The sequence below is a fragment of the Hippopotamus amphibius genome, chromosome 9 (assembly GCF_030028045.1).
Source record: "Hippopotamus amphibius kiboko isolate mHipAmp2 chromosome 9, mHipAmp2.hap2, whole genome shotgun sequence".
NCBI classification, from domain to species: domain Eukaryota; kingdom Metazoa; phylum Chordata; class Mammalia; order Artiodactyla; family Hippopotamidae; genus Hippopotamus; species Hippopotamus amphibius.
The window spans coordinates 48,878,645-48,900,294 of record NC_080194.1 but is presented as its reverse complement, the minus strand read 5'-3'; the positions used below and the strand labels follow the sequence as shown (position 1 = coordinate 48,900,294).

General features: G+C 32.4%; 1 protein-coding gene across 2 annotated transcripts in view; it reads left to right on the top strand.

The window, feature by feature from the left end:
- DYNC2H1 (dynein cytoplasmic 2 heavy chain 1) overlaps positions 1 to 21,650 on the top strand; it is a 332,321-nt gene that overhangs the window by 230,825 nt on the left and 79,846 nt on the right. For both annotated transcript variants that reach the window (XM_057747706.1, XM_057747705.1), the window contains 2 exons: positions 7,536 to 7,652; positions 19,301 to 19,510. In XM_057747706.1, the coding sequence (XP_057603689.1) occupies positions 7,536 to 7,652; positions 19,301 to 19,510 (327 nt within the window). The remainder of the gene's footprint in view (positions 1 to 7,535; positions 7,653 to 19,300; positions 19,511 to 21,650) is intronic.

The window sequence follows — 21,650 nt, the reverse complement described above, 5'->3', positions numbered from 1 at the left end:
TTTGCAGTTTCTAAAGTTTTATATGAAAGGGTTATATGCTTAAGTACTCTTTTCTGTCTGGCTTCATTCTCATTCAGCATTCTTATAAGTCAGAAAGAGAAATATCGTATATTAATGCATATATGTGGAATCTGAAAAAATGGTATAGATGATCTTATTTGCAAAGCAGAAATAGAGACAGACATAGAGATCAAATATATGGATACCAAGGGGGGAGGAGGGGTGGGATGAATTCGGAGATTGGGATCGACATATACACACTACTATATATAAAACAGATAACTAATGAGAACCTACTGAAAAGCACAGGGAACTCTACTCAGTGCTCTGCGGTGACCTTGATGGGAAGGAAATTCAAAAGAGAGGATATATGTATACATATAGCTGATTTACTTTGCAAACTAACACATTGTAAAGCAACTATAGTCCAAAAAAATTTAAGAAAAAAAAGATTCATCTATGTGATCTTGTCAGGAGTCTTTGTTTTTGTTTTTTCTTATTGCTAATTAGTAGTCCATTGTATGGATTACTACAATGTGCTTATTCATTCACACATTGAAGGACATTTATATTGTTTCCAGTTTGAGGCTACTAAGATTGTTACTATGAACAATTGAACATTTTATGTTTTTGCATGAGCGCAGGCTTTAATTTTCTTGGACAAATACTTAGAAGTGAATGGCTGGATCATATGACAGGTGCAGGTTTAATTTTTAATTTACTGCCAGACTGTCTTTAAATGTGTTATTTAATAAATATTTTTAAATAAATGTATGAAAGTATTAGGAGACAAGGTCTTATATATCTGTATGTATGGGTATGTATATATAATATAATGTATTTATATTTTCTCTATCTAATAAATAAAATATAATTTTACTCTCAGCAAGTAGGATTATTAGAACCACTAATTATACAAAAATTTGTGATTATACAAAAAATTATGATTCAACAAAACATCATGATGGGACTTCCTGGGTGGCACAGTGGGTAAGAATCCACCTGCCAATGCAGGGGACACGGGTTTGAGCCCTGCCCTGGGAAGATTCCACATGCCACGGAGCCATTAAGCCCGTGCGCCACAACTATTGAGCCTGTGCTCTAGAGCCCGTGAGCCACAACTATTGAGCCCATGTGCCACAACTACTGAAGCCCACACTTCTAGAGCCCGTGCTCTGCAACAAGAAAGGCCACCGCAATGAGGAGCCCGCACACCACAACGAAGAGTAGCCCCCACTCGCTGCAACTAGAGAAAGCCCGTGCGCAGCAATGAGGACCCAACACAGCCAATTAAATACATACATACATAAATAAATAAATAAATAAATAAATAAATTTATTTAAAAAAAACATCATGATGGTATCTCTTTAAGGCACAGATGGATCCAAACATTTCATATAATTTAATGATTAATTCCAGATTTGAGTTATTTAGTATTAACCAGTTATATATAAAAAATCAATATATATGATTTATAATGAAGTGTTCAGCCTATCACTCCAAATAATATATACCTCAGTATTTGAAAACTGGTATAATCATTAGTCTTAGTAAAATTTAAACATCCTTTGATGAGAAATTCTTTCTTAATTTGCTTGTTAAAATTGTATACTAGGAGTTCTCCTGAGATTTATTTTCAGGCTTTTAATATCATATTGCCTAGAATAAAATGTTGATGTGAGTTCTTAACATAGTAGAGTGCCTGCACATTTCACTTTTGATCTTGAGTGAAATCTTATCTCTCAAATCACAAACATAAATTACAGTTTGGTGTTGCATGTGACTGGCACAAATATATTTATCAAAGACTTGAGAGGCATAGAGAAAGTGTTTCCCCCCTTTACCTTGCGTATATTAACGTTAGAAAGATAAACTTCTGGATATTCTCCTATATCTCACTTTAACAGGTTAGTACTGTTTCATTTTTACAGTATGTGGGAAGGTTTAATATAGTTTGTTACATCCTGATATGTTTGGTAACACAGTGAAACATACTGTACCTGGCCAAGCACCTAGGTGAAGAGAGAATATGTACTAAGTAAATTTTTATGGGCTCGCAAATAGGTATGGAAAAAAGGAAATAAAACTTGAGCTGAAGAAAAAAATATATTGTTTAATGAATTTGTATATTTATTTCAAATGCAAATAGATGGGAAAATATATAGTGAATAAATATATGTCATATATGAAAAGTATTATAAATTCTTTTTATGTAAATTATTTGAGTTGAGGATGATTTAGCTTTTATCCTTTCTAATCCATATATATTTAATTGCCTTTTATTGTGTTTTGGGATAATTAGATCTTTGTGTGCAATGTTGAATGAAAGTAGTGATAGTCTTATCTTGCTCTGATTTTGAAGGGAATATTTTCTAACATTTTATTATTGATTGTAATATTTGCTGTGTTTTATAGATACCATTTGTAAGGTTGTATTAGTCTTCTTGGGTTTCCATAACAAAATACCACAAATTGGATGGCTTAAATAACAGAAAAGCATTTTCTCACAGTCTTGGAGGTTGGAAGTCTGAAATCAAGGTGCCAGTATGGTCAGGTTGTGGTGAGGGCTATGCTTCTGGCTTGTAAATGACTGTCTTCTCACTATGTTCTCATATGACTTTTCCTCTATGTTTGTTTGCAGAGAGAGAGAGAGAGAGAGAGAGCAGCTCTCCCTTGTCTCTTCTTCTAAGGACACTAATCCTGTCAGATCGGGTCCCCACCCTCCTGACCTCATTCAACCTTTATTACTTCCTTAGAGGTCCCATCTCCAAATACAGACATACTAGGGGATTAGAGCTTCAACATAGGACTTTTGGGGTGAGGGTGGTGTGGGGGACACAGGCATGCAGTCCCTAACACAGGTTAAAGATTTCTGCTATTCCTAGTGCCTCAGTTAGTCTTTGTTGCATAGCAAATCATCCCAAAACTTAGTGACTTGAAACAATAATATTTTATGATTTTCCTATGATTCTGTGCATTGGTTTCATCTGGGTTCCCATATGCAGCTGCCTTCATTTGTAGAGTTGGCTGGAAGGTTCCAAATGCTCTTACTTATGTTTACAGATGGCATTGGCTATTGGCTGGGGTGACTTGGTTTTGAACTACATGGCCTTTCACATATCTGAGGCTAGCATGGTGCTTCAGGATTCCAAGGCCAGAGCAGAAACTGCAAGTTCTCTTAAAGTCTAGGCTTTGAAAATTGCATATCAGTTTTGCAACATTGTATTAGTCAAACAAGTCATAAGCTTCAAGGGGGTGGAGAAATAGATTTCTCTTGATATCAGAGGAGTGGAAAATTACTTTGTGAACAGGTGTGGCTACAAGGAGGCATAATTTATCAAAGGCTGTTATAACTGTTCTCACACATCTTTGCAATAGTTTCCTAGGGGTAGTTTGTCAAGAATGCATTGGTGAATTTCACTGACCATGTTTTCACCCAGTATTGAAATAATTATATTATTTTTCTGTCTAATCTGCATATGTGATGAGCTATATTTTCTGTGATTGAACTATACAAAGTCATCTGTATATCTGTTTTGAAAAATTGCTTGATATTTGTTTATTTATTTGCATTTATGTTCAGGAGTAAGTCTGATCTTTGAATGTCCCCTTATCTTTCATATAATGTTTTTACTAGCCTCTATTGCTTGATTTGAGGAATTTTGCCTCCTTTTCTAGTCTCTTAAATGGTTAGTACTAGATTAGAATTCCTGTTCAAGCAATGTGAGTAGAACTTTTATATTAACTGCTGGTGTCTGAATTTACTTTGAGATAATATTTTTAACTTCTCATTTAATTTTTTTACACAACTCTAGCCTGATTTAGTTTTTCTATTTCTTCTTGAGACTTTTATTAATTTATATATTCCTAGAAATTTCTCAATTGGCCGAGTTTACAACTTTTTATGGCATAAAGCTATGCAAAATAATCTCATATTGTCTTTCAGTCTTTTCTGTAATTATATTCCTTGTAAAATTAGAATTTTAAGTAAATTTTGCCTTATTTATCATCTTGCTATATATCATTCAGTATAGTCAGAAGTCTCATAATTTTATTAGTCTTTTAAGACTAACAAAAATTGACTTTTTAAAAAATCTGATCTCTTTTGTACCTGTTTTCTATTTTATTAATTTTTTTGCTGTTATTATTTTCTTCCATCTACATTCCAACAACTTTATAATTTGTTGTTTGGCTGAGTTTTCAGCATTTCTTCTCTTTGAACATGTGTTTTCTGCTGTAATTTTCCTCTAAGAATCTCATTCACCGCAGTTCCATAAGTTTTGACATGTGGTATTTTCATGATTATAGTGTGTGGGGTGAATTTTGATGATCACAGTATTTCAAACAGATCACATTATCCCCCAAAAGCCAAGGTAGTGAATAGCAGGTATCTCTGATATTTCCCTCTGCCAGGCAGTTTGTTTTCTGATAAGCCTGTTGAGTGCTTTTTGAGAGTTCTGGGCTTTTATTTTCTATCTTTGGAAATGTGGACCTTGTGAACTCAATGAGGGACATTTTACAAAGTAACTGACCAGTATTTTTCAAAAGTATCAAGGTTATGAAAGAAAAAGAAAGACTGTCACAGTTTTGGAGGAGACTGTGATAAATAACAACTAAATATAATGTGGTATTCTCCTGAAACAGAAAGAGGACATTTGTGGAAATATTGGTAAAATTCGAATAAGGTCTGTAGTAGTTTAGTTAATAGTATTGTACCAGTGTTAACTTCCTGGTTTTGATAATTATGCTGTGATTATGTAAGATGTTAACATTAAGGGTAAAGAATATAATGGAAATTGTACTATTTTTGCCACTTTTGTATAAATCTAAAAATAGTTCAAAATAAAAAGTAAACAAACAAACAAACCAAGCTGTAGGCCCCTTGAGATAGGCAGATATCCCAGGGCAAATCCTGGCTTTAGAGGTCACTCAGGTCTCCAGATCAGCTCTACCTCTTTGGCTCTAGTATTTAAAGCTTTCCCTTAATTTCCCTGGCACTTCAGTTGTGAATTTTTAATTTTTGTTGTTGTCGTTGATAATGTTGTTATTTATACATAATTTTTAAATGTGCTGTGTTACAAAATTTTCTCCAGATATTCGGTCTCCATATCCCCTGAGACAAACATTTACTTAATTTCTTTGACAATCCATTTTCTCTTCTGTGGTTTAAGAATGAGTGTTCATTTTTCAAATCAATATTCTTTATCATTCCAAGAAGGATTATACTGGATGTGACTGACAAAAATACAAATAATCTATTAGTGTCAAATCAATAGTTGATGAAATCGAAGAGAAAATTAGGAAATGAAAAGAAAAGAACACTAGGGAAACAGTTTATGCTAAAAGAAGACAAAACAAACAACAAAGCCCATGCTCTAAGGTTCTATAAAGTTGTTAGATCAGAAATTCTTCTTTGTGCTTTTTAACAGCCAAAAGAAAAGGAAAATACAATTGTGTATAAGATCTAGTATGCTACAGTAAAAACATACCAATTGTTCAGGAGAAGCATAGGTATTCCTAAAATGTCTCTCATTGTTCTTTGGAACGAGAACAGATGGAATAGGAGTGACAGCATCTTTTGCAGCTCCCCTACAACCTCATAGATGCCCCAAAGCATGCCAGTGGTGTAATATAAGCTGTTCGGTATGGTTAGAACATGGTGTCTTTCATGGGAAATTTTATCCCCTTTGACACCATTTTAAAGAAGTATCATTAAAAAAAAGTGTTTTTAATTGGTTTAAAACATGAATAATGGAAAGACATTTTATCATGTGTGCTTTGTAAAAAGATGCGTTTGTCATATTTTGTAAAAAGAAAAGATGGTCCACTGTTACAAGTTATAGCCCTATCCTCATTATAAAATATTTTTATTATGCAGTTGAACTCCCTTTTCATTACCCTCTGTTCATGAACGATTATAATATATTATGATAGTGTTATTATGAAAAGCAAGCCTCACATATTATTTTTCTAGGAAGAAAACAATCTTTTTGGGGCTGGTAAACATTTTATTTTTAAAATAGTGTTTAACATCATGTGTAAAAAAAATTTGAACCTTTTTTCCTTTAGACATCTCTTTGCATTCTTATTTGTTTTCTGTCATGTTTGACAAATTTAAAACACAAATAAGTGATAGCAAATGTTACCAGTCAAAATAGCACTTCTTCTGACTACCAACTAGTGATGTTTTGTGGTCTAGCAGAGCTGATAAATTAGGTGCTGTTGTAGGGTTCAGCTAGAGCAAATGAAAATAATTTATCAGAAAAACAAAGAAAATGAAACACTGAATCATGACAATTTTTTCTAGATTAGAGAATCAATCAAAAGCTCTAGAAGCAACTTGAGTTTAACAGCAGGATTCTGTATGTTTAACAATTAAGTAGTGCATTTATTTTGAAAGATTTATGGCCCTTTTTTTATTGTGAACTTTAATAATATAGGAACCCCCAAAATATTAACTATAGCCCTATCTGTTAAAAAAGGAGAAACAGGTTACATCTGTCAAAAAGTAAAACAAAAAGGAGTTGACATGCTGCAAATGTTGATGTTTAAAATACTAGCTTAGGAAAACATATTGTCTGGATTTCAGGATTTATTTTGTTTATGTCAGATAAGCAATGAGATAGCACAATTTTATTATTTAGTTGAAATATTTATGAAGAGCCATCAGTAGATACCTCACTGATTTTTATACATCCACCCCAATATCTGTAACACAATATATAGAATAGACAGTAATATTTTGGATCATTCGTAGCAAATTAGAGTGATGTTCTAAGAAGAGGTTCTAGATTGATATTATTGAAGTGGAAGCCATTACACACTGTTTTAGAAAAGAAAATGAGTTGATTTTGATGAGAATGATGATAGAGATGCTGATAACAAGAAAGTTACAAAAGTGAAAGCCCTAAGTAGGAAAGAATTTACTTTGCCTGATTTTAACTAATTGATCTATACCTCTTTCATTTGTCTTATATATAGAGGAAACATTGAGATGACACCTTAAAATTGATACAGAACCTTAAAACTTAGATTTATTGCAATTTTTACCAACCAATAATTACTTAAAATGGTTTTACTATTTTATAGTTTGCTATGTTATTTACTATCTTTCCTGTCATTTCATCTTTTCAGAAAAACTATCTTTAATTTATCTGCATTTTGAAATTGTGCAATTTAAATTATTCAAACTGAAAAATATTTTTGATTTCAAAATGAGCAAATAGAGAGGTTATTAATAATGGATAATTAGAGCTTTCCGGCTAAAGAAGTAGCTTTTCAAATGAAGATCCATTATAATATGTAATTTTTATAGTGGTTTCTCTCAATTTTAAGTTCTTTTGCCTTTTAACTGCTGAAGTAAATCAGTAAAATATTAACCCAATTGAACAGGGAAAATGAGATTAAAACTTGTTTATAATATATTTATATATTCAGTCTTTATAAGCTGGCTATGGCTATTTTTGTATCTGTGCTGTTGCCCTCTGAATGAAGTTATATTCATTTATTGCTACTTATTGTTTTCTTGATTCAGGTTATTTCACAGTTGAAGATCTTGGGCAGATCAGTAACTGCTGGTTGCAAATTTGATAGAGAAATCTGGTCTAATGAACTTTCTCCTGTCCTCAATCTCTGGAAGAAATTAAACCAGGTTAGTAGTGGAATATTCTTCCTTTGTTTTGCCTTTTTTCTCCCTATCCTTTTTTCCAGTTTTATCCCCAAATTGTCCATGTCGATAAATATTTGCATTGATCTGCCCTTAATGTATGCAGTATCCTGGAAAAAGATGGAGGAAATAACAAGTAATAGAAGTAGATCTGCCCAAGAAACAGTGTCACCAGTGTAATTTGTCTTACACTGCTAATGTACTATGACATCCTCTATGGCTGATATATATTTTACTCTTGTCTTCTCTCACCTCTTTCTGTAAAGTCAATGACTGCTATTAAAGGTGAAACTTTTTAAAGCAATCCAAGTGCTGAGGAAAAGCAATTCATCAATTGGAGTTGACTTGTTTCTATATTGTAAAATAGTTACAGATTATAGATGGTTGCTTGCTCACTAGGCAAAACCATTACACAGTATTATGATTACTATTCTAATTGAATGAGGACTTACTTTCTGGAATTAAAAAAATATAATTTTACAATTCATATATTTAGTAATAGTATAAAAAAGCTTATATATCAGATAGCCTTCTTCAATAAGGGAAGGCAAATTAGGCTTATTTCAGAACCTATGAAAAAGGTTAAAACCCTCTAAAAATTTAAAATCCTCAAACCTTACAGTATTGTAATTTTGAGTTATTCTGATTTAGTGTCAACAATTGGTGATTGTTGGGAGTCTGAATAAACAATAATTTCAACTAACTGAAATTGCCACTTTATTTAGACTGTCAGATTGATAAAGCTTTATATAGCTAACTTGAGGAAAAATTAGAGAATGGAAAGAAATAGTGCATCCTTTGGCATCTCAAACCTGTGCTCTTCCCTTATGCCTAAGTCATATAAGTGATTACATTGTACAGATTCCTGACTATGAAGTCATGGCCTGATTTCCATTCTTCATATCAATTCATATTGAAGTTGTTTTTCTTTACCTTCTTTTTTCTTAAACCAACTTTTGCTTACCTTTAAATTAATAATCAAATTAACATAAATTTATTGAGGAAATTTGCTGTTAATATGATTGTTATTTCTTTGTAACTCATTTGTTTTTTTCCTCTAGAATATTTTGTCTCTTATCTCCCTTAATTTTACCATGATAAATACAGGTGTGATTTTTGTTATGTTTTGTTTTGTTTTGTATCTTTTCTGTCTGATACTGTGAGGCCTTGCAATTCCAAAAGCCAGCCCTCCTAGCTATACCTGTTTCAGTGTATTCCCCACATTAGCCGGGCTGCATGCTGTGAAATATCAAGTATTCTGCTATCTATGGCTAGTGCTTGATACTGCAATTTTTAGTTCTAAAATGGTGACATGGTGGGCAGGTTCCATCCAGGGCAATATGAAAAGATAGGTTTGCAACCAAAAACTCTCTTAGGATGACCCCAGACATGGCATCCAGCCCTCAGTTGTAGGTTACCATATTCTCCACTTACAAATAGCCAAACACTTCTGTCTCCCAGATGTTTCCCATTATTTTTGTGCTGTCTTCTGGGTTCAGTATCCTGTTGTTTTGTCAAAGACAGAATTCAGAAGTGGAAGTCAATTTGCTATTTTGTCCGGAAGCAAGCATAACTTTTTAAAGTACATTTTAACTTCTATTTGTAAGTTAGATATAGATTTATTAAAAGGTTATCATTATATTATATTTATAGTTGTCAAATTAATCTGCCAAATATCTTGCATTTCATCCTGTTATGTTTTGTTTTTTTCCTCTCTCCCATTTTCTTCCTGAAGCTATTGCCATAATGTAGGCATCTATTCTTACTCATATTGATTATTGCAGAAAACACCAAATTTGACTCTCCTTATAATATATACTTACTCAGAATCATATTTCAGATAGCCATCACATTAATTTTCCTGAAGAAAATCATTTTTCACAACCTGGCTCCATATCCAACCTGACTTGTAAGCCTCTTCCACAGTAAGGCGGTTCTCAGTGATTCTGTCCATGGGGACTTTCCAAATGCTGTTTCCTTCTCCTAGAATCTCCTAGCTATGCGAAACCAGTAATGGGCAGATAAAGTCCCAGCATCGTCCAGAAGCCTTCTCAGCTGTCACTCATTTTCCGCTTCTTGTTTCTATAGTACAAACTTATAACTCGTGTAATTCTCATAAAAGTTGTATTTTAGACTAAGCAAGTTAAGATATGGCACTTAAGAATAGCGATTCTCTTATTTTGGGATAGCTTTAAAATTTATGCATATAAATATTTCAGATGAAACAACCTAATGCCACATTTCTGTTTTAGAATTTTTCCATAATTATTTTTATCACTTCTGAACTTTTTCTTAACTTTTTCTTGTGTAAAAAAGGATTAATAATCTTTTCTCTGTGTTCTTTTTTTCATTTACTCATTCATTCATCAAATATCTACTGATGTGTCTGCTATATGCTTGGCACTATGCTAGATGCTATGACTTATTAAGAGATAGTAATACACAAAAATATAGGTATTACAGTATTCTTTGGGAGCCCAAATGAGGGAGTAATCACTTCTGCTGAGAGGAAGTCAGAGGTTACATGATGAGTAAGAAATTCTTTAGATTAAAAAAAAAGAGGTTACATGATGAGCAAGAAATTCTCTAGTTAAAAAAGAGGGAATGCTATTTCAGAGAGAGAGAAAAGTCCCGCCATGTTTATTATTATAACCTGACTGGAGTAAAGAATGCTTTGAATAGGATGGCTAGACATAGAGAAGAAAATTTAGTAGAAACAGGTTGGAAAGAGTTTAATGTCATATGGAGTGATTATAACTTACCCTGTAGGCAGTGGGAATGCAGCAATGCTAATGAGAAGATGGGAAGGTGATTTGAAAAGATCTGTGTTTTATAAAGGCAAAACTGGTGATGGTGTAAGGCAGGAGATACTGGAGGCCTGAAAAACAATTGAGAGGAAGTTACAGTGTTCTGAGAGCAAAATGGTGGGAACCTTATTGAATATGGTGACAGGGTGAATACAAAGTAAGAGAAGAGTCAAAGAAGTAAGAGAAGAGTTAAAGATATTTAAAAAGTAAAATCAATCTTCAAAGGACTATAGTATGAATCTAATAAAAAATAGATGGAACACTATTTGTCAAACGTGGACTCTTTATGGATTAAGCCTTTTGTATCATTCTTACTTCTTTAAAGATTTGTAGATTTTTAAAGTTTAGTATAACAAGCCCCTGGTAGTGTTGATGATGTTGCCATATTCAAGATATTTTATTAATTTAACCTTTCATGTTTGAGGGCTAATTTGTCTAAATTTTTTAGTGACTATATTAGTGATTATATCTTTTTCAGTGAAATATATAGTATATATAAATGTGTAATTATAACTTTTAACATTATTTTGTGTTAACTGTTAATTCATATGTTATTATATCATCTTTTAAATAGTTTAGATGCATAATTTAGTAACATCTTGTATTTTCTGACATTTTTCCTGGGATTTCCACTGGAAAACTTAGTAGTTTATAAAGCAATAATTTAAAAACCAAAATGCTGAAAAGTATAGCACATGAAAAACCTAATCTCATTTAATATTCTGCACATATACATTCAAAAGGTCAGTTCATGCTTTAAAATTTTCGTTACATATCAGCTATCATCCAGCAATTTTTAATATTTGGTTGATGGTGATAACTGATGAGAATTACTGACAGTCTAACCTATTTACATCTCCTTTATATAGCTTGAGAACTTCTATTAATTTCCATATGATAAAAGGTACATGTAAAATTATCTCTTTTAGGCTGAGAGAATTTGTTGAGTGAAAAATAGGTGATGGAATTTTTTCTGAGCAACAGTTGAACTGGTTGACCCAGTAATTATTTTTATTATTTCTTTGTTCAGGTTGGTAAGTAGATTTGTGTGTCTGTTAAATTACACTTGTAAACTCAGAATAGCTTAATTTCAAAAGAAAGCATTGAAATTAAATGAAATTTAAATCTAGGTTGCCAGAATAAACAATTAATAGGACTAGTACTTTCGTATATTTTTGGATTAAAAATGTCTTTAAAATTGATTAGTTTCACATTATGTGTGAAAAGAATATGTATTCTATTCTGTTGACTGCTATGCTAAAATTATATCCTTTAGATCAAGTTTTTTAAATGTTTTGTTTACAAATCATAATATATAATTTTTTTTAACTGTCAGTTTTTGAATTATACAAATTCAGAATTCTACCTCTTCTTGATATATTGAACCACTGTCATTGTAAAGTAATTCTCTTTAACATTATGTTTTTCCTATCTTTCTGGTATTAATAAATCTGTATCAGCTTTTTTTAGTAACTATTTGTTAGATATATCTTATTTCATACATTCAACATTTAAATCAGTGCTCATGGGTGTATCTTATAAAGAGCCTAAAGCTGGATTTCATTTGATCTTTAGCTGGAACGTTTAGTCTACTTACAATAATTTGGATTACTTTTTATTGTTATATGTTATGTTTTATATTTTTTCTACTTTCCTTTTTTACTTTTTTCTTGTCTTCTTTTGGACTGATTATTTTCTCTCATATTTTACTCTCTTAGTTTACCGATTGTGTATGTTTTCTGCTTTTTTAGTGATATCCTTCATATTTTATTGTGCATACATAGCTTACCAAAGTTAAACTAAATATATTTGCCTACCTGGCAGATAATTCAAAAAGCTTAGGACATTAAACCCAACTTCAATTTTATATGCAATTATTGTTGTATATTTCAATCTTTTTTGTAGTCATTGTTTACAGTCAATATTTTTTTGGATTTGCCCCACATTTATCACTTTTATTGTCTTTTATTCCTTCCTGCATCTCAGACGTTTTCATTTGGTGTCACTTCCCTTCTGCTTGGAGTACAAAAATATTCCTTTAGTGGAACTCTTTGAGATTTTGTTTATCTGAAAATGGCTTTAATTTATCTGTTTTAAAATGTATACTTTTCTATACTAATCACTATTAATAGGTATAGTGAGATATAATTCCACTCTTTTCTGGTTTTTATTGTTACTGTTAAGAAGTCAATTTTTGTTCCTTTTTTACTGCTTTTAAGATTTCTTTGCCTTGGTTTTCTGCAGTTTTACTCTGATGAGATTTAATGTGGATTTGTTTTCTCTCTCTTGAATTTATTTTTAAAATCTTGCTTAAGAATTTATGGGCTTTTTGAATTTTGATTGCTGTTGTACATCAGTACTGGCAAGGTCTCAGTTATTTAAGTATTAACTCTGCTTTACTATTCTTTTAGTACTCTGATTAGATATATATTAGACCGTTTCTCTCTATTCATCATTTGTTTTGACTTCTTTCTCATATTTCCTGTTTCTTTTTTTCTGTGTGATGCATTCTGAATAAATTCTACAGATCTGTCTTCCAGTTCACTCATTTTCTGTTCAGCTAAATTTAATCCAGTTTTAAAGTTTTATATTTTTTTCATTTTTAAAAGTTCTCTTTAATTCTTTTCCAAATCTGCTTATTGTTTAAGATTTTCTGCTATTTCTGGAAACATTTAACAATTGTTTTATGTTCTGTGTATGATTATTCTGTTATCTGAGATCTTTGTGGATTTGATTCTTCTTTACATTTGTCCATTGAAATAACCAATAAACAATCTGTAATAGGAATAGAAAAGAGTTTTATTTGAGCCAGACTGAAGCCTATAGTCTGGGAGACAGTCTCTCAGATAACTGAGCAACTGCTCCAGAGAAGCATGGTTTTCAGCCCAGTTTTATATCTTGTCAGAAAAAAGAACATCAGCCAAATCAAGGATACATTCCTTCAAAGTTCAAACAAAGCAGGTCAGTACATGAATCTCCCCTGGCACCTAGGAAGGGAGTCTTATCATTGAAGGAGTACTAGCATTGGCATCCCAGGAAGGGAGGCATTTAATCTTTCTTTTTAATATGGACATTATTTCTGGTCAGTGTACCCTTTTCTTTAATAATTACAGCAGATGTACAATGTATGTTTGCTAGGCCACAAGCAGGCTGTTTTAGCTAGCATCAAATTCAAGTTAAATTGTGTATAAACCAGAATGACTTCCCTCATACTTCAGTATGTGAAAATTTTTCATCATATCATATATGATAACTTGATAGTTTTACCTTCTTAACTTTTGTAGTATTTTGATTTTTCAAAAACCATGAGGTGCTAATTAATCATTCTGATAACTTTTCCTATAGGAATTATTTGTGGCCAAGAAGGAAAATGGGTTCTACCATCCAATTTAGACTGTAGGATTAGGGTTTGGTTTGGGGTAGTGGAAAGACTAGAGCATTGTCTTTCTAGGTACCTCCATGACAGAAGAATAAAGCCCAAACTTGGAAACATCTCTAAATCATGGGCTTCTGGAGAGACTTTATTTACATACTACAGGGTTGGTTAGAATTCAAGCGCATTACACTTCCTAGAATATCCTCTTTGGAGGGGAAGACAACAGCTGCCTTCTTCCTGTTTGTAGCAGGGAATAGCCACTTCTCCCATCCCTTGCGTACCTTGTCCAGAGAGTATCTGGCTACTTGCATAGGATAATTGATCTGGCTGGCATCTGGTTACCTCAAAGGGAAGATCTGTAGCAAAGGAGTAGGAGCAACACATTATTTACTGTGAGGTAATTAGTAATCTATCTCTAATCTAGAATACTTTGTGTTAACATTCAGGATGAAATTAATAAAGATGAAGACTCAAAATCCAGCACTCAGTTGTTTCAGTAATTATTTCTTACTTTCTTCTCAGATTATAGTTGCATTTGGGTGTATTTAGGAAGTTGCTTTAATATATTATTCAACATATTCAGTTGTTTTCAGCAGTTTCTAGTTCTGCTAAAAACAGGAGCTGAAATTCTCTGTTTCTTATTTTGAAAAATTGTAAGTTACACATGTTTCTTAAGTGATTATGCTTTGTTTGCAAGCTCTCTCATTCTGTTAAGTAATATTACACAGTGCTGGAATTTTAAAAAATGTTTTCTCAGTGAATCTGTGCACTGACTGTTGAAATGCTGACTGTTCCTTTTGGTCTTTTTTTATTATTGGCAATTTTTTTATTGTTTATTTTTTCTCAGTAATTTTTACTTTACAATAAAGAATGTTGATATTCACACATGTATGTATTAAAGATTGTATTTATTTCCATTATTTTTTTCACCTTTATTGGAGTATAATTGCTTTACAATGTTGTGTTAATTTCTGCTGTACAACAAAGTGAGTCAGCTATATGTATACATATATCCCCATATCCCCCACCTCTTGAGCCTCCCTCCCACCCTCCCTATCCCACCCCTCTAGGTCGTCACAAAGCATGGAGCTGACGCAGGTGAAGAGAATGGACTTGAGGACACAGTGGGGGAAGGGGAAGCTGGGGGGGAAGTGAGAGAGTAGTACTGACATATAAACACTACCAAATGTAAATAGATGGCTCGTGGGAAGCTGCTGCAGAACACAGGGAGATCAGCTCGGTCCTTTTAGTCTTAAAGTTATGAACCAATTTGCTCACTACATTAGAACAGCAGTTGTGCACTTCTCAAACTTTAAAACAATACACGTGCACACACACACATATACACACACATACAGAAGCATTTTGTGCTGTCTTACTGTCTTTCTCAGAGTCAGTTGAACACAAGAATGTCAAAAAGCATTTCATTGTCATGAAAAAATATACATCATTTGTTAGGATGGCATGAAAAAAGATAAACTATTCATTGTAGGTCCATTTTGAACAAAATGTCTTCCTATTGTTTCCTCTGAACAGGTATAAATTTTCAAATTCTGTGACTTTTCTTATTCTTCATAATGCACTCTTCTTTGTGCCTTTATATTGATGAAACTGTTAAAGTATAACAAAGTAACTTCATGTGGAAATTCACAATGTGCCTGGCACAGAGTCAGTAGTACTCTAAAATGTTATTCATTTTTCCACCTAAATGTGATCTGTGCTAAGTCCTTTAAGTTGAGATTGTGTTTTTACTCTATTATTGTACTAAATTACCTCTTTCCTTGGTAGCTTTACAGAGCATCAGAATCATTCCTCTAGCCAAGTTATGGAACAGATATCCTATTAAAGTTCTTTCCTAGAAATAAATATGGTTTTGTTAATATGCCACTTTTATATTAATCCCTAGTTGTTTTTTTTTTTAATTGCCATTTTGGTTTATATACCCAAGTTCTATATAAATAATGGCATTTTTATCAGAGAGCTGAAAGATACAGACAGATCTAAAGGTCCTCTTGACAGCGATGACTGCCAATCTTGTACCTCTCTCCCTAGACATAGCTACTGGGTTTGGTGTTTATTAATATCACAGTATTATAAATAAAAACTGTGAAATTCTCAAGGCATGTGAAATTAGTAATTTCTATTGTTGAGTCTTTTAATAGCTTTCTTATCATAGGAAACATATCTTGGACAAAGACATGATCTTATGACAAGGAAAAAAAATACGTCTGTCCAATTGTTGATTACTGTTTTATAAGTCATGGGTAAATATACCCATAGAGACTACACTACAGTTCACATCTTACTAATTTCATTGAATCGCAGATCTGGAAAGGAGTCTGATGTTATCTAGACCAATATATGAATCTCCACAATGCTTTGAGTAAGTGGTAGTGTACTTGAGAGCTTGGCAAACCACAGCTCATGGGCCAAATCTGACCTGCTGCCAGTTTCTGTAAATACAGTTTTATTGAAAGCCAGCTATGCCTGTGTGTTTATGTATTGTCTGTGGCTATGTGACACGACAACAGCCAGAAGTGAGTTGTTATGACAGAGACCTTATGATCCACAGAGTCTGACATATAATTTGCTAATCTCTAGTCTAGTCATTGCTTGAATTTCCTTTAGTGACAAAAATTCTTTCTGAGAGAGAACCATTTTCAAAAAGCTCAAAATAATGATTATTATTAAAAAAACAAACAGAAAGCATAGTACTTCTCTGTCATCCATTTTACTTACATCTAAAATAGTACCTCACTTAGGAAACTATTCTAGTTAAAACACAAAAATTCTGGATTAATACCTAAATTGCACCAAAATAAGACTAGCGTTTTTTCTTGCCCCAAATATATTTCTTGCTTAATAGTTAAGTTCTAAAATATCCACAATCTTTTCTTCCCCACAGTTCCATAATTATATAATGATTTTCTGTGAATACACTTAGCTTTTCAATGACAAAATGAACTTTAAAATGTCAAAGATATCCTTCAAAAGTGCATTCTATTTACTTGTTGGAAAGAAAGCTTTTCTTATAATCAATTGACTAAAGATACGACTGTCATCCCTTGATAGTTTCACTAAAAAGCATACTATAATGATGTTGTAATTTATTCATGGTGATTTTAGCTATTTAAATTGTAAATAATACTTAATTTGAGTTGTTTTGTTTTGTTTTAAGATTATGTAACAGTCTAATGTTACTACTGCTATAAATCTTCTCTATACTTAATTCTTTTAGAATGTATAAAATTTATTTTTACATTATTTATTTATTTTCCTACATTTATTTTTAGAATTGAAGTTATTTTACATTAATTTTTTATTAAAATTTCTTGAAGGCCTATAGGAAATGGATTACATTATAATATATATTATAACATACTTTGGTGTCTTCTGCTATATTTTTCTCAGTCATTATCACAGCTTATATCACAGTTTGCAATTTACAATTCATTTTTTTCACAATTTTTTTCACCTTTCATTAATTAGACACTTTTTGAGACCCTACTAAATGCTATTTTCTGAACTTACATCATTTTACTTGATAGTTTCTAGACCAGCACTATGCAGTAGAAATAATGTGAAACACAAGTTGGAGCCATTTTTGTCATTTTAAATTTCCTAGCAGCCACATTTAAAAAAGTACAAAGAAACAAGTGAAATTAATTTTAATAATATGAGGGTGAGTCAAAAGTTATCCACACTCTCGCTATAGAATTTACAGAGTTTTAATATAATCAGAGTGCAGATAATTTTTGACTCATCTCATATATTTTATTTAACCTGATACATTAAAAATATTAGCATTTCAAAATGTGATCAATTAAAAAATTATTAATATAGTATCTTACATCCTTTTTTCATATTGTCTTTGAAATTCAGTTGGTATTTTACACTTACTACACATCTCTAGACCATACTTCTTACTTGAACTTTATTTGAATTTTAAGTATTTTTGATAGTTACTCGCCTAAATCAACCTTTTTAACAGTCAGTACAGTAAATTTTCTGTTTTCTTGCATTATAGATAAGTGGAGTCTTGCTTGAATGATCTAAGTTTGGGTGTTCTTCTTCTATAAAGTGACAGTACAAACAGTGCAAACAGTGCAAATTTGTCTGATCAGTTTAATAGAATGGATAAAAATCCGTAAACTAAGTTATTATTTGCTAATCTTTGCCAATCTTAGTATAAGACTGATAAAGATTTAAGTATCACATATTATTCACTTACAGAACTGGTTTTAATGTAAGGAATTATGGAAAGACTATAACCTAAATTTTATGTCAGTTTTATTATTTAATGGAGGTTGGAGATGTGTTAAATGTTATTTATTGGATGCTCTGTTTCAAATAATTAATTTAATTTCAAGCTGGGGGTAATAATCCTAATTAATTTTCATAATATTATACTCTTTTTCTCTTCTAGATTTAGTTTTGAGTTCACCATCATTTATTTATTTAAGTGGGTATATTTATGTACATTTTTATTCTATCAAAAATGATTTCAGCAGCTTTACTATTTTAAATATAGCAGTAATATAAATAAAATGCCTAAATTTGAACTCACAGCTTAAATCTATCTTTAGGAATGATTTCAGGCCAGTAAAATTTATTTCATGATTATTTATTTAATGACAATGGCATGCTAGATCGTCATATTATTATATTAAATTATCACGCCAAATACATGAAAAAGAAACAGTGCTCTCATAGAAGATATGAATGTGACAACCATTAGAACAAAAGGAGAGAATCCTTAACTAGGATTGTAAGCAGAATATATAGAGAAAATTAGGATAATGCATAGTAGGTAAGAGTACAGGATTTCCCAGGTTTATCTCTTGACAGTTCTTTGACACTTTTAGAATACTATTGAAGGTGAATTTTTTTCATCTTAACCACATAAGTTGTTTAGGAACAGCTGGGATTCCTTGAGTTTTTCTTAACAATTTGGGGGCCCTAGAAGTTGCATGTATCAGTATAGATGTAGAAATTAATACTAAGATATAATATTCACTGGTACAAGATCTGTAGTGTGATTTTTCAAATATACATATAGGTAATTTAAAAATTGAATTAAATGTCCATTCACATATCTCTCAAAGCCATGATTCCGCTCTCCTTATAGCGGTAGAGTGGTAATTTAGCTGCGCTGCTCTCTTTGCATTGGCTTACTGTGTGCCATTCTTACCATTTTCTAACTATACTGACTGCTCCTTCTCAGCATGGTTCCCCTTTCTCAATTCCCACCCACATACCACTTAATTGTTGGTGAACTCCAGAATTCCCTTCCTATGTATTTACAGATTTAATAAATTTGGCCATTCATAAAAGAGAGAATTTCAAAACAAGATAGACCAACAAAGATGTTAATAACTTTTGAATCTTATAATGTATCAGTGATTTGTGTTACTTTTCAGTAAGTGTGATGTGACATATTATCTTTTTAGAATTCAAACCTGATTCATCAGAAAGTGTTGCCTCCTAATGATCGACAAGGATCTCCAATATTGTCATTCATCATTCTTGAACAATTTAATGCCATTCGCTTAGTACAAAGTGTTCATCAGTCTCTTGCTGCTCTCAGCAAAGTCATCAGAGGAACCACCTTATTGAGTTCAGAAGTACAAAAACTGGCAAGTGCTTTATTAAACCAAAAGGTAAGCCAATACTAAATGTATGTGTTTTTTTCATTAATATAAGTGGCTCTTCCATCATGTATACATTTGTAAAGAGTCTTACAGTTTATAGTAACAGAAAACCCAAGTTAATGTAGCTTAAGCCAGATAGTAATTAATTGGCTGTTGTAACTGAAGGATCCAAGGGTAGCTACATTAAGTTAGTTTGATGCAGGAGCTTAAAATTATCATTAGGATCTCAGCTTGTGTTATTTATCTACCTCTCTAGTCATGCTTTGTGTGTGTGTGTAGGTGTACGTATGCATCCTCCATATTATTTTCACTTTTGGGTGGGTCCTCTACACATGGTGGTGTCCCAGTAGTCCAAGTCTTCTATCCTCTGAGTTCCAAGTCCAACAGAAAGAACACCTGTTTCTTGGCAACTCAAGCAAAAATCTTGGGGTTAGCTTCTATTCATACAAAATGGCTTGTGTTTTATGCCTAGTCCCATACTAGTTCTGTGGGCAAAGTGTGAAAAGCTCTTACTGGCTAGGGCTCTAGCAAAATGCCTATCCCAGGAGCTGGGGATAGGTTCAGCTCCATCTGTAACACATATACTACAAGTAAGGGAAGGGTGGTTACAAGTAGAAAAATCATAAGCAGAGGAAAAGGAAATCAACATATCTTTTGCTAAGTAATTGGATGCTTGTAAATAACATTAAAATCCATGTTATTTCAAATCTATTGGATAGAAACCAAAAATTCGGAGTATCTTATGTAGATTCACTTTAGCTATTTGGAAAGTATAAATTTTGCAGAACTTGGCATCTGGAAAAGATTTCACAGGGCTCTACAGGAATTTAGAAAGAAAAGTGGTTTTTTTTTTCCCCCTGCTGTTTACCTTCAATACAGAAAAACCTCTGATAGTCAACTTAAAAGTCTTCTCTGTTTGAATGTAAAAGGTAGACTTCCTAGAACTTCCTATATCTTACTACCTAACATAAAAAAAGATTTCTATGTTTAATTTAGGCTGCTATAACAAATTAACATAGAATGGATGGCTTAGACCACAAATATTTATTTCTCACAATTCTGGAGGCTGGGAAGTCTAAGATCAAGTTGCTGTTAGATCTGGTGTATGGTGAGACCTGCTTCCTGGTTTGCTGATGGCTTCTTCTTGCTGTGTCCTCACATGGTAGAGAGGAATGAGAGAAAAAAGTGAACTCTCTCCTGTCTCTTCCTATGAGGACACTAATTCCATCACGAGGGCTCCACCCTTACAACCTCATTAACTCCCCAAAGCCTCATCTCCAAATATCTATCACAGCGGGGTTTAAAGTTTCTACATATAGATGTGGGGGGAGGGGGGGAACAGAAACTTTCAGTGCATTGTAATATTCTTTTTCATATACACATATTCCAGCAACCTTATGTTCCTTTTTCCTTTACCCTGGAAAAGAATCTCAGCTTTGCATTGTTTCTTTGTATGTAGATTATTATCTCTATCAAGTGTGATTATCAGAATACTGTAGTACTGTATTGTACTATAAATTGTAACTAATTTGTTTATAATTTGAAGTAGAGATATTATCAGTCATGAAAGCTTCATGACACAGTGAAGGAACCAGTGGGAAAGGATTCTAAGAAGTTTAAAATTATATTAATTAACTCATTTAATCACCACATTAACACTACAAGATGGTGCTTTGTTATCCCCATTTTACTGTGAGGAACCTGAGGCAGAGGGGCATTAAATAACTTAACCAGAGTCATACAAATTCAGGATTTGAATCTAGGCAGGTCTGATTGCCATAATAAATGTAAATGATTTAAATTTATTTATGAAAAGATAAATACTCATGAGAGTATATTTCTTTAAAATCCAACTACATGCTGTATAAGGGCAAATTGTATGGTATAGACCAATTATAGTTGGGAGGAGAACTCGAGAAAACAATTTTTGTCTCCAGATTCTTAGTTCAGTCATCAATGTCTAAGTCTGCATTGTGAATTTCTCTTTGAAGTGACCTATTTTCTGATAGGAAAGGGTGAGAAGCCTAATTGTAAAGACATGTTCATATTTTAAAACATAAATATTTGAGGCTTGTCAAGATAAAAAGAGTAAGAGGAGAATGATGATATAAGAACATGACTTGTGTAGAAGAGAATGGTAAGTCCAATG